The 12500-nt window shown below is 36.7% G+C and overlaps 1 protein-coding gene across 1 annotated transcript in view; it reads right to left on the bottom strand.

Moving 5' to 3' along the window:
• LOC133665316 (NT-3 growth factor receptor-like) overlaps positions 1 to 12500 on the bottom strand; it is a 151903-nt gene that overhangs the window by 57592 nt on the left and 81811 nt on the right. Inside the window, exon 6 of the mRNA XM_062070581.1 lies at positions 11695 to 11836. Coding sequence (XP_061926565.1) covers positions 11695 to 11836 — 142 coding nt within the window. The remainder of the gene's footprint in view (positions 1 to 11694; positions 11837 to 12500) is intronic.

The raw sequence follows: 12500 nt of genomic DNA, 5'->3' as shown, positions 1-12500 counted from the left end.
ATGGAAACAGGGTTTGTACTTCCCTCTATCAAAAGGTAAAAATAGAGATAAAGGCATCATGAAATGACAAAAAGCTGACAAGTTATTAATAATGAATGAACAAATCTTGACATGTGTGCATGCATGCTTTGGAGCCCCTGCCTGGAAAGAAAATAATGTTTGCCTTGGTGCCCTAAAATAATGAGCCCTCCTTTAAGGCAACACTTGCCTTGACCTTAAAAAGTTAAAATTTGAAAGTATGTTGCATTAAAACTACTCCGACAAGTACAATTGATCCAAAAAGTTACTTTAATAAATGTACAGGAGTAATTGTAACCCCCATACCGAAGTCATTCCCCGAGGGCACATTTATGTAAGAGGCGTGTCGTGTTTGAACGATATCTCCATGGCAACGGTGTGTATGTGTCCTCCGCTTCCTCGTGCGCAGGCCGCAGTTTTGACGCGGTGGCACGATCATGTCCATCAGTTACACTTGTTTGCAGCTTCACAACACCTCGTTGCGTCCCAAATGTCCCTGCATAATTTAGCCGTCACGCTTCAAAAGGCTTCTTTTTTTTTTTTTTTTTTTTTTTTTTTTGATGCTGTTGTTTATTTTTGCCTGATATGAAGGACTTCTCCCCGGACGGCGCTAACGTGGAGACTTGTTTTAGTGGCATTTTGGGCAAGAAAGCAAAACAAAGTGCAGCTCTTTATGAGCAACGCAGTGGATCAATGCAACACAGCAGCTTATTAACGCGGATGAAATGTGATGTTTGTTCACAATCGCCGTTCTTTTTTTTTCCTCCTTATAATTTCAGCTCTTTGTTCACTCGATAATTACGTCTCTTTGTAGATAACCCGAGGCAGATTTTAACAATCCTGTGAAAAAAAAAACCAAACAAACATCTTAAACCTTTTCAGGCCGTGTAAGGCAAGCATAACCCAAAATTTGAACCCTCAGAAATGTTGCCTTTTTCATAATTACTATCCTTCAAGTCATTATTTTTTAAATTTACAACAATAATATGCTATTATACCATAAATCAGGGGTCACCAACGCGGTGCCCGCGGGCACCAGGTAGCCCGTAAGGACCAGATGAGTCGCCCGCTGGCCTGTTCTAAAAATAGCTCAAATAGCAGCACTTACCAGTGAGCTGCCTCTATTTTTTAAATTGTATTTATTTACTAGCAAGCTGGTCTCGCTTTGCCCGACATTTTTAATTCTAAGAGGGACAAAACTCAAATAGAATTTGAAAATCCAAGAAAATATTTTAAAGACTTGGTTTTCACTTGTTTAAATAAATCCATGAATTTTTTTACTTTGCTTCTTATAACTTTCAGAAAGACAATTTTAGAGACAAAAATACAACCTTAAAAATGATTTTAGGATTTTTAAACACATATACCTTTTTACCTTTTAAATTCCTTCCTCTTCTTTCCTGACAATTTAAATCAATGTTCAAGTAATTTTTTTTATTTTTATTGTAAAGAATGATAAATACATTTTAATTGAATTCTTCATTTCAGCTTCTGTTTTTTCGACGAAGAATATTTGTGAAATATTTCTTCAAACTTATTATGATTAAAATTCAAAAAAAATTATTCAGGCAAATCTAGAAAATCTGTAGAATCAAATTTAAATCTTATTTCAAAGGCTTTTGAATTTCTTTTAAAATGTTTGTTCTGGAAAATCTAGAAGAAATAATGATTTGTCTTTGTTAGAAATATAGCTTGGTCCAATTTGTTGTATATTCTAACAAAGTGTAGATTGGATTTTAACCTATTTAAAACATGCCATCAAAATTCTAAAATTAATCTTAATCAGGAAAAATTACTAATGATGTTCCATAAATTATTTTTTTTATTTTTTTGAAAAAGATTCGAATTAGCTAGTTTTTCTCTTCTTTTTTTCGGTTGAATTTTGAATTTTAAAGAGTCGAAATTGAAGATAAACTATGTTTCAAAATTTAATTGTCATTTTTTTCGTGTTTTCTCCTCTTTTAAACCGTTCAATTAAGTGTAAATATCATTAATTATTAATAATAACATAGAGTTAAAGGTAAATTGAGCAAATTGGCTATTTCTGGCAATTTATTTAAGTGTGTATCAAACTGGTAGCCCTTCGCATTAATCAGTACCCAAGAAGTAGCTCTTGGTTTCAAAAAGGTTGGTGACCCCTGCCGTAAATGCTCCAATTATAAATAGCTCAAATAGCAGCACTTACCAGTGAGCTGCCTCTATTTTTTAAATGTTATTTATTTACTAGCAAGCTGGTCTCGCTTTGCCCGACCTTTTTTTTTCTAAGAGAGACAAAACTCAAATAAAATTTGAAAATCCAAGAAAATATGTTAAAGACTTGGTTTTCACTTGTTTAAATACATTCATGAATTTTTTTACTTTGCTTCTTATAAATTTCAGAAAGACAATTTTAGAGAAAAAAATACAACCTTAAAAATGATTTTAGGATTTTTAAACACATATACCTTTTTACCTTTTAAATTCCTTCCTCTTCTTTCCTGACAATTTAAATCAATGTTCAAGTAAATTTATTTTTTTTTATTGTAAAGAATGATAAATACATTTTAATTGAATTCTTCATTTCAGCTTCTGTTTTTTCGACGAAGAATATTTGTGAAAAATTTCTTCAAACTTATTATGATTAAAATGCAAAAAAAATTATTCCGGCAAATCTAGAAAATCTGTAGAATCAAATTTAAATCTTATTTCAAAGGCTTTTGAAATTCTTTTAAAAATTTTGTTCTGGAAAATCTAGAAGAAATAATGATTTGTCTTTGTTAGAAATATAGCTTGGTCCAATTTGTTATATATTCTAACAAAGTGTAGATTGGATTTTAACCTATTTAAAACATGTCATCAAAATTCTAAAATTAATATTAATCAGGAAAAATTACTAATGATGTTCCATAAATTATTTTTTTAATTTTTTTGAAAAAGATTCGAATTAGCTAGTTTTTCTCTTCTTTTTTTCGGTTGAATTTTGAATTTTAAAGAGTCGAAATTGAAGATAAACTATGTTTCAAAATTTAATTGTCATGTTTTCTCCTCTTTTAAACCGTTCAATTAAGTGTAAATATCATTAATTATTAATAATAACATAGAGTTAAAGGTAAATTGAGCAAATTGGCTATTTCTGGCAATTTATTTAAGTGTGTATCAAACTGGTAGCCCTTCGCATTAATCAGCACCCAAGAAGTAGCTCTTGGTTTCAAAAAGGTTGGTGACCCCTGCCGTAAATGCTCCAATTAACGCCTCTATTCAGTAAATTGCAGTGGTCAGGTTCAAACACTGATGACATCTATTAAACAAGACAAGAAGCAAAGAATCAAACAGAGGCAGAATTAAATTCGGACTCAATTGAGGAGAGACGCCGTCGACCTGTAACCTCTTACAGTGTCACCCACGCTCTGACGAAAAAGGTTTACGTCTCCTCCTTTATTCGGACACGCCCTGTTTACGCAACAACATCTGCTTCCAAAGGAATGGGGAGTAGTATGTAAACAGTCATTGTTTTCGGTCACATTAACAGTAGGTATTGGATGAATATGGAATTTTCCAAGCCTTTGCTTGGTGCAACAAAGACAGCCTCTTGTCTGTTCATTGGGAACTCAGGGAACGGAAAGTTTTTTGATAATTTACATACAATTTTTCTGACAGCAGTCTCCTACAACCTCCTCTTTGAAGGCAAATAAACGACCGGGTCTCTAATTAGCCGGCTAAAAAAAGAGCTACTGCCATTGGCAGCTGTGGCTATAGGCAACCTCCGTGATGTAATTGTTTTCTAAAATTACCAGCGACATTTGAAGCAATATGAGTTATCAACATCCAGACTTGGAGAAGGCATTCGACCGTGTCCCTCTGGAAGTCCTGTGGGGAGTGCTCAGAGAGTATGGGGTATCGGACTGTCTGATTGTGGCGGTCCGCTCCCTGTATGATCAGTGCCAGAGTTTGGTCCGCATTGCCGGCAGTAAGTCGGACACGTTTCCAGTGAGGGTTGGACTCCGCCAAGGCTGCCCTTTGTCACCGATTCTGTTCATAACTTTTATGGACAGAATTTCTAGGCGCAGTCAAGGCGTTGAGGGGATCTGGTTTGGTGGCTGCAGGATTAGGTCTCTGCTTTTTGCAGATGATGTGGTCCTGATGGCTTCATCTGGCCAGGATCTTCAGCTCTCGCTGGATCGGTTCGCAGCTGAGTGTGAAGCGACTGGGATGAGAATCAGCACCTCCAAGCCCGAGTCCATGGTTCTCGCCCGGAAAAGGGTGGAGTGCCATCTCCGGGTTGCGGAGGAGACCCTGCCCCAAGTGGAGGAGTTCAAGTACCTTGGAGTCTTTTTCACGAGTGAGGGAAGAGTGGATTGTGAGATCGACAGGCGGATCGGTGCGGCGTCTTCAGTAATGCGGACGCTGTATCGATCCGTTGTGGTGAAGAAGGAGCTGAGCCGGATGGCAAAGCTCTCAATTTACCGGTCGATCTACGTTCCCATCCTCACCTATGGTCATGAGCTTTGGGTTATGACCGAAAGGACAAGCGGCCGAAATGAGTTTCCTCCGCCGGGTGGCGGGGCTTTCCCTTAGAGATAGGGTGAGAAGCTCTGCCATCCGGGGGGAGCTCAAAGTAAAGCCGCTGCTCCTCCACATTGAGAGGAGCCAGTTGAGGTGGTTCGGGCATCTGGTCAGGATGCCACCCGAACGCTTCCCTAGGGAGGTGTTTAGGGCATGTCCGACCGGTAGGAGGCTGCGGAGAAGACCCAGGACACGTTGGGAAGACTATGTCTCCCGGCTGGCCTGGGAAGGCCTCGGGATCCCCCGGGAGGAGCTGGACGAAGTGGCTGGGGAGAGGGAAGTCTGGGTTTCCCTGCTTAGGCTGCTGCCCCTGCGAACCGACCTCTGATAAGCGGAAGAAGATGGATGGATGGAATGAATGAAATTTACGACAATAATTTACTATTATACCGTAAATGCTCCAATTAACGCCTCTATTCAGTAAATTGTTGTCTCCTACAACCTCCTCTTTAAAGGCAAATAAACGTCCGGGTCTCTAATTAGCCGGCTAAAAAAATCCACTAGTATTAGCTCTCGCTTAACAAGTGGCTGGCTATCTTCTGTAGACAACAGGGACTAACATTTATTGATAATTGGTCCTCTTTCTGGGGCAAACCAGGCTTGCTGATGAGAGACGGCCTTCACCCTAACCAGGAAGGCGCCATCATCCTGCCTAGCAACATAGATTTCTGTTTGAGTCACACTTGACTAACTACACTAGAGCAAGCCCGGTCACAGGCAATTACAGAGTCTGCCAGTCTGGGTGAGGAGTCAGTTAAACTAGAACTAGCCAGCGCCAGGCTGGATAATCCCTGCACACATACTGTAGCAATTCTCTTACAATAATACAAAACTCACATAATGTTTTTTCTGTAGTGACTGTGTCAGAGGTAGACATGCATTCTACTGAGGTGGCAAATTATGATGTGTTCAGTTTATCGCAGCACCAAGCAAACAATCTGAAAATTCCCGTCATATCAATTCCTAGATATGGTCGAAATTATTTAAAGTGCACTACGCCTTTTTCATAATTATTATCCTTCAAATAATTATTTTTTAAATTTACAACAATAATATACTATTATACCGTAAATGCTCCAATTAACACCTCTATTCAGTAAATATTTCATGTTTTAAATATATATATTTTTTAGCCATTCATTAAACAAAAGTATTGATAATATATTTATAATTTTAAAAAATGGAAAAAACAATGTGTGGTACAGATATATCATTATCATAATATAAAAAAAATAAATAAATACAACTTTTTTTTAATGTTTTTTTTTGTAGTTATTTCAAAGACTGACCTGTTTAGAGAATTAAAACATTATGACAGCCTGTCAATGTGATTTCCATTCATGAGGACGACAATGTTTTTACCCCTGAGGAGGTAAATTTAAAAAAAAAAAAAATTAGTTATGAATGTGTGAACATCCATCCATTAGCCTAAATCCAGTTTGCACGCCGCCTAATGGGAATATTTCATGTGCTAAAAAGTCCTCTCTCACCATCGCTCGGTCAATATCAACAACACCCCAACTCAATAATGATATTGAAACAAAAGGCATGTATTGATCTTTTTCAGGATGTTCAGATAATAGTTGACATAATTGTGAAGCCGTGCAGAAATCCATAATACATCTTCTTTTGTCGGGACGCTTTTATTATACCGTACTTGAAAAGGTGATATCATTTGGGAAATAGAGCAGGCGGGAAATGCAGCAATGGGAGATTATTATCATCATTACTGTTATTTTAATGATTATTTTTAAGGTTCTGCCTCAATTATAAATGTTAACAACAACATTTCAGTAATTGCGGCTTTCAAGGCACACAGGACGAGAGTTTAAGTACAGTGAAAAATGAACCAATAATGTTCTAAAAAATATGTTCTATCTGAATCTATGCTGACACGAATACAATTTGGTTTATACTGTAGTATTATTTTATCAAGGCGTTTACTATGCATAATTTATTAAGATAAATATGTAAAAATATGTTAATATTTACAAAACAACCATTTAAATCTAAAAAAAAATCCTTCAAAAAATAGACAAAATATTCAAATCAATTGCAAATATTACACAATTATTTGAAATATTGTCTGCCTTTCCATACTGCATTAATAGTAAATGTACTACATTTAAATGTTTGTTGTTACTTATTATTTTAACATTTCTTAGAACTACCAACTGCCCTATTATGAGCTAAATCTATAAGTACTATAGTTTTATTAAGATATTTACAATGTATTTAAACACAAGTTTACAACATACAAGCAATATTAACTAAATAATAAACATATTTAAAACACTATTATTTAAAAAAATGCCAATACGAATATTTCAAAAAATTACACAAAACCATCAAAAATAATATTGATATTAATAAAAAATATATCATATCACACAATTTCATTGACAATTGTGCAGTAAATAATACATTTACTAAATTTAAAACTAAATTGAACTTAATTTAAAAATGTAATTCCTAATCAACCATTATTATTATCATTATCAATATTAATACTATTTTTTTTACATAATGTTAAAAAAATATATAACATATTAATACATATGCATGTATTAATAAATATACAAATACAAATGTGATATACAAATAAATCAAGAATTTGTATAAAAATATGCGTATTTGTAAATATATTTTTGAGATTTGAAAATATACACAAATAAAATGTATAAATATAAAAATGTGACATACAGATAAATCAAGAATTTGTATAAATAAACGTGTATTTGTAAATATATTTTTGAGATTTGAATATAAATATGCTTGATTTTGTATTTGTATTTGTATTGAATTTGCATATGTGGATCGCTTTTTTGCTTTTGTGTCGATGAGACATTCCTCCCACATACCAGATGCACAAAAAAAAGTGATCTACAGACTCCTCTGAACAACCAGCAGACACAGACAATTCTACTTCCATATAATATCACTACATTTTTTGGAAACATGTGTCATTTTCCTTGCGAAATTCAATTTTCTGTTAAAACAGATTTTTTTTTGGTGAAGTAACTTTTTTGTAAAATACAATATATTCATTTAATTAATATTTACTAAATAATAAACATAATTTAAAAAATATGTATTATTTTTTAAATATTGATATAAATATTTCAATATTCATACAAAACCATCAAAAATAATATCCAAAAAAAAGATATAATATTACACGATTCCATAGAAAATTGAGCAGTAAATAGTACATTTACTAAGTTTAAAACTAAACTGAACTAAATTTAACAATGTAATTCCTAATCAACTGCTATTTTTATCATTATTTTAATCCCCCCCATAATATCACTATGTGTTTTGCTTAAATTCATTAGTTTCCTTACAAAATTAAATGTTTTCTTAAAAACATTTTTGTAAAGGTGCATTTTTGTAAAATTGCAATTTTTTTGTCGTACAATTGCAATATATTCATATAGTGAATATTTACTAAATATTAAACATCATCAAAAAAATATTTATTATTTGAAAAATATTAATATACATTTTTCAAACATTTTAAAAACCATCAAAAACATTATTCTTACAAAAAAAATGTATATAATATTACACAATTCCATAGAAAATTGTGCAGTAAACAGTGCATTTTCTAAGTTTAAAACAAAACTAAAGCAAATTTAACAATGCAATTTCTTATCAACCATTATTAATATTATCATTATTATTATAAATATAATTTTTTCTCATAATATCACAAACATTTTTTGTAAAAAATATATCATTTTCCTTGCAAAATGTAATTTTATCTCATAAAATATTTGTTTTTGTAAAGTAGCATTTTTGTAAAATTGCAATGTTTTTTGTTGGACAATTACAATATATTCCTCAAATTATTACTTAAAAAATGCAAATAAAAAAGAAAATCATAATATTTCTACTTTTTCTTGCGTGACTAATTTGTTGTAAAATACCAATTTAGCTAATCGGCCATTAGTAGTAGTATTGGGTTTGTTATTGTTATCATAATAATAATATGAATAATTGTTTTAATAATCATTAGTTGTATTATTGTTGTTGTTGTTATTATTATTACTGGTTGTATTATTATTGCTATAATTGATATTGGAAGTCCTATTCCATGAGGCAGTAAACAAGCAGTGACTATGTTGTCAACATCATTATGTAGAGCGTGTATTGTGTGGAGGATGACATCAATGGCGAGGCGTCACAGCGAGCACAAAGCAGCAACGTTGGCGCATTCATTAGTGGTAATAACGACACACTCCGTCGGGAGCGTTGCTCGGTGCTCAAACCGCTGGGCTAAATTTAACTTAACCCTGGCTAAGCCGCTCCGGTCTGAGCTTAGCGACGTTACAGGAAGTCACACTGGCGTCACACAATAAACTCCCGATGCTGGGGGAAACACTTTGTGCAAGACCACTTACTTTACACGTTCTTTCAATGTTTACAGTACACGGCTCGGCATTATTTTTACACCTCAATGGCAGCCCGGAATGTTCCGAAAATACTTTTAAGTTCCAACGCAAACCCAGGGTTTAAAAAATTGGTTTCAAAATACGCCCAAACTCTCCCTTATCTTCCTCGCCTTTGTTGCTTTCTTTGGTCCTGTCCTTTTGGCTTCCTCGCCTTTGTTGCTTTGTTTGAACCTGACCTTTTGGCAGCCTCTTTGCCAAAATACTTACTTTACTAAAAGACAAGTTGTTTATTTAAGGACAAACTAGCAATAAGAAACATATGTTTAATGTACCCTAAGATTTTTTTGTTAAAATAAAGCCAATAATGCAAATTTTTGTGGTCCCTCTTATGTAGAAAAGTACCGAAAAGTATCGAAACACATTTTGGTACCAGTACTGGTATCGGGACACCCTAGTACCGACAAATTTGGAAGACGAAGGCAGCCGTTCAAGGTACCCAGGAGCTGTCCGTCATTATGGGATGGATGGGGTTGGAGGCACTCAAACTCATTTTGAAGTAAATCGCAAACTGGATAACATTTGGAAAATACTTTCCACTCTGCAAGGCGAGTACCAGAGTGGACAATGGAGTGGACGAGCTATTAAAATACACCTGCTCAAACTACCCGAACAATCCTTGTCTATATTTCGGCTGGCAAGGTCGATGCCGACAAGTCTCCCAGTGAGGACTCTGCAGTGAGACTGTCAGAAAAATTGTATGTCAATTATCAAAAAAAAAATCCGTTCTCTGGGTTCCCAGTGAACAGACGAAAGCTGTCTTTGTTGCACCAAGCCAAAGGCTTGGAAAAATCCGCTGTGTACGATGGGAGGAAACGGGAGGGGTTATGTATTGTCATCCAAAACCCGCCCAAGCTCGATCCAGGACCAGTCCAAGCCCGAGGCATCTTTTTCTTTTGTGTTAATGTGACCGGAAACAATGGCTGTTTACACCCCCCATCCCATTCCTTTAGAAACAGCTGTTGTTGTGTAAACAGGGAATATCAAAATAAAAGAGGAGACGTAAACCTTTTTTCGTCAGAGCGTGCTGGAAACTGTGCATGAGTACAGACCAGACATTTCTCCTCAAATTGAGCCAAATTGAATTCTGTCTCTGTTTATTTCCTTGCTTCTTGTCTTGTTTAATAGATGTCATCCATGTTAGAACCTGACAGAGACCCTCCTGACATTCCTTCCCACTTCCCTCAAAGATATCTGGGACATTTTTGACTCGGTTGGCCGAGACCTCCAATGCCTTCAAAGCAACCAGTTGTGTTATCACGATGGCACTCTGGAATGAGGCAAAAGGCTGTGAAGCAGAACAGAGTGCTTTCCAGGCTTATGGACAAAACACACACCCATGGACTACTACTACACAAATGTCCCAGGACTTTGCCACTTCACCCCCTGTGGTACAACGAAGCAGCTCCCCTGGTGGCTGCAGCTTTGGGCTAGGAAATCTAGGAACTGTGTTCTAGACTCCGTAAAGTTCTACCCAGTGAAGTTCCTTGGCTCCTTTGATGGCATTTCTGGAGTTAAGAGAAGGAAGTGGTCTACTCACACTGGCTTATGGACAAAACACGCACCCATGGACTACTACTACACAAATGTCCCAGGACTTTGCCATTTCACCCCCCGTGGTACAACTAAGCAGCTCCCTTGGTGGCTGCAGCTTTGAGCAAGGAAATCTGGGAACTGGGTTCTAGACTCCGTAAAGTTCTACACAGTGAAGTTCCTTGGCTCCTTTGATGGCATTTCTGGAGTTAAGAGAAGGAAGTGGTCTACTCACACTGGCTTATGGACAAAACATGCAACCGTGGACTACTACTACACAAATGTCCCAGGACTTTGCCACTTCACCCCCCGTGGTACAACGAAGCAGCTCCCCTGGTGGCTGCAGCTTTGAGCAAGGAAATCTGGGAACTGGGTTCTAGACTCCGTAAAGGTCTACACAGTGAAATTCCTTGGCTCCTTTGATGGCATTTCTGGAGTCAAGAGGAGGAATTGGTCTACTCACACTGGCTTATGGACAAAACACGCAACCGTGGACTACTACTATACAAATATCCCAGGACTTTGCCACTTCACCCCCCGTGGTACAACGAAGCAGCTCCCCTGGTGGCTGCAGCTTTGGGCGAGGAAATCTGGGAACTGGGTTCTAGACTCCGTAAAGTTCTACACAGTGAAGTTCCTTGGCTCCTTTGATGGCATTTCGGGAGTTAAGAGAAGGAAGTGGTCTACTCACACTGGCTCATGGACAAAACACACACCCGTGGACTACTACTACACAAATGTCCCAGGACTTTACCACTTCACCCCACCGTGGTACAACAAAGCAGCTCCCCTGGTGGCCGCAGCTTTGGGCAAGGAAATCTGGGAACTGGATTCTAGACTCCGTAAAATTCTACATAGTGAAGTTCCTTGGCTCCTTTGATGGCATTTCTGGAGTTAAGAGAAGGAAGTGGTCTACTCACACTGGCTTATGGACAAAACACGCACCCATGGACTACTACTATACAAATATCCCAGGACTTTGCCACTTCACCCCCCGTGGTACAACGAAGCAGCTCCCCTGGTGGCTGCAGCTTTGAGCAATGAAATCTGGGAACTGGGTTCTAGACTCCGTAAAGTCCTACACAGTGAAGTTCCTTGGCTCCTTTGATGGCATTTCTGGAGTTAAGAGGAGGAAGTGGTCTATACTCACATTGCACTTTGAGCTCGATGGACCAGTTGGTCATGCCCACCACGTTCTCGGCGATGCAGGTCAGCTGGTAGTTGTTGTCGTCTCGGCTGATGTTGAACAGCGTCAGGTTGATGGAGTGGATGTTGGGCCAGTAGACGTTGGACTGTGCGCACCAGGAGACAGGAACTTGTTAGCGAGCAAAAACACATTTTATGTCCAAAATGTAGACTTAAATATGAAGAGTTAGTTTTTAATTAGGTCTACTAATTACATAGCCTGTCAGTAGGGAGATGGGCACCAAACTAGGTACTTTTACAGATTTTGACCAGGTAATGATTCCCATGAAATCAAACCAAACCATGTTTTGATACGTTTATTGCTCACCCGGTCTGCCTCTAATTAAAGTTACAATTTTCCATGCCAACAAAGCAATAGGAAGGCGCTCAAAAGTACAGCAAGGCTCCACTTTTCAAAAAAATGCGATAGCTCAATGCTAATTTACATTGGGTTTGCCATAGACATGCTGCCAGTTAGCATTAGCGACTTTACATGGCGATTGCAAATTTGGTCTTGAAAGCTAAATGTAAGATGCACGTTACAATCAAACAGCTGGAGCGTAATAAGTAAATACTTAGAGTATAAACACTTCGTATGGCTGAAACAAAGACAAGACTGGAACATTCACTTTAATGCAGTCCTTCTCTAAACATGCTTTATCAGTATCACAAAAAGCTGAGCTAGACAAAACGTGCGCATTGTAACTATTAATCTTAAATTCCTAAATTTTTTTTCTAAAAAAAAAATATACATTAACACAAATAGTTGTT

This window comes from Entelurus aequoreus, linkage group LG02 (assembly GCF_033978785.1).
Source record: "Entelurus aequoreus isolate RoL-2023_Sb linkage group LG02, RoL_Eaeq_v1.1, whole genome shotgun sequence".
NCBI classification, from domain to species: Eukaryota; Metazoa; Chordata; class Actinopteri; order Syngnathiformes; family Syngnathidae; genus Entelurus; species Entelurus aequoreus.
The sequence above is the reverse complement of the archived record's forward strand: the minus strand, read 5'-3'. Positions and strand labels throughout refer to the sequence as shown.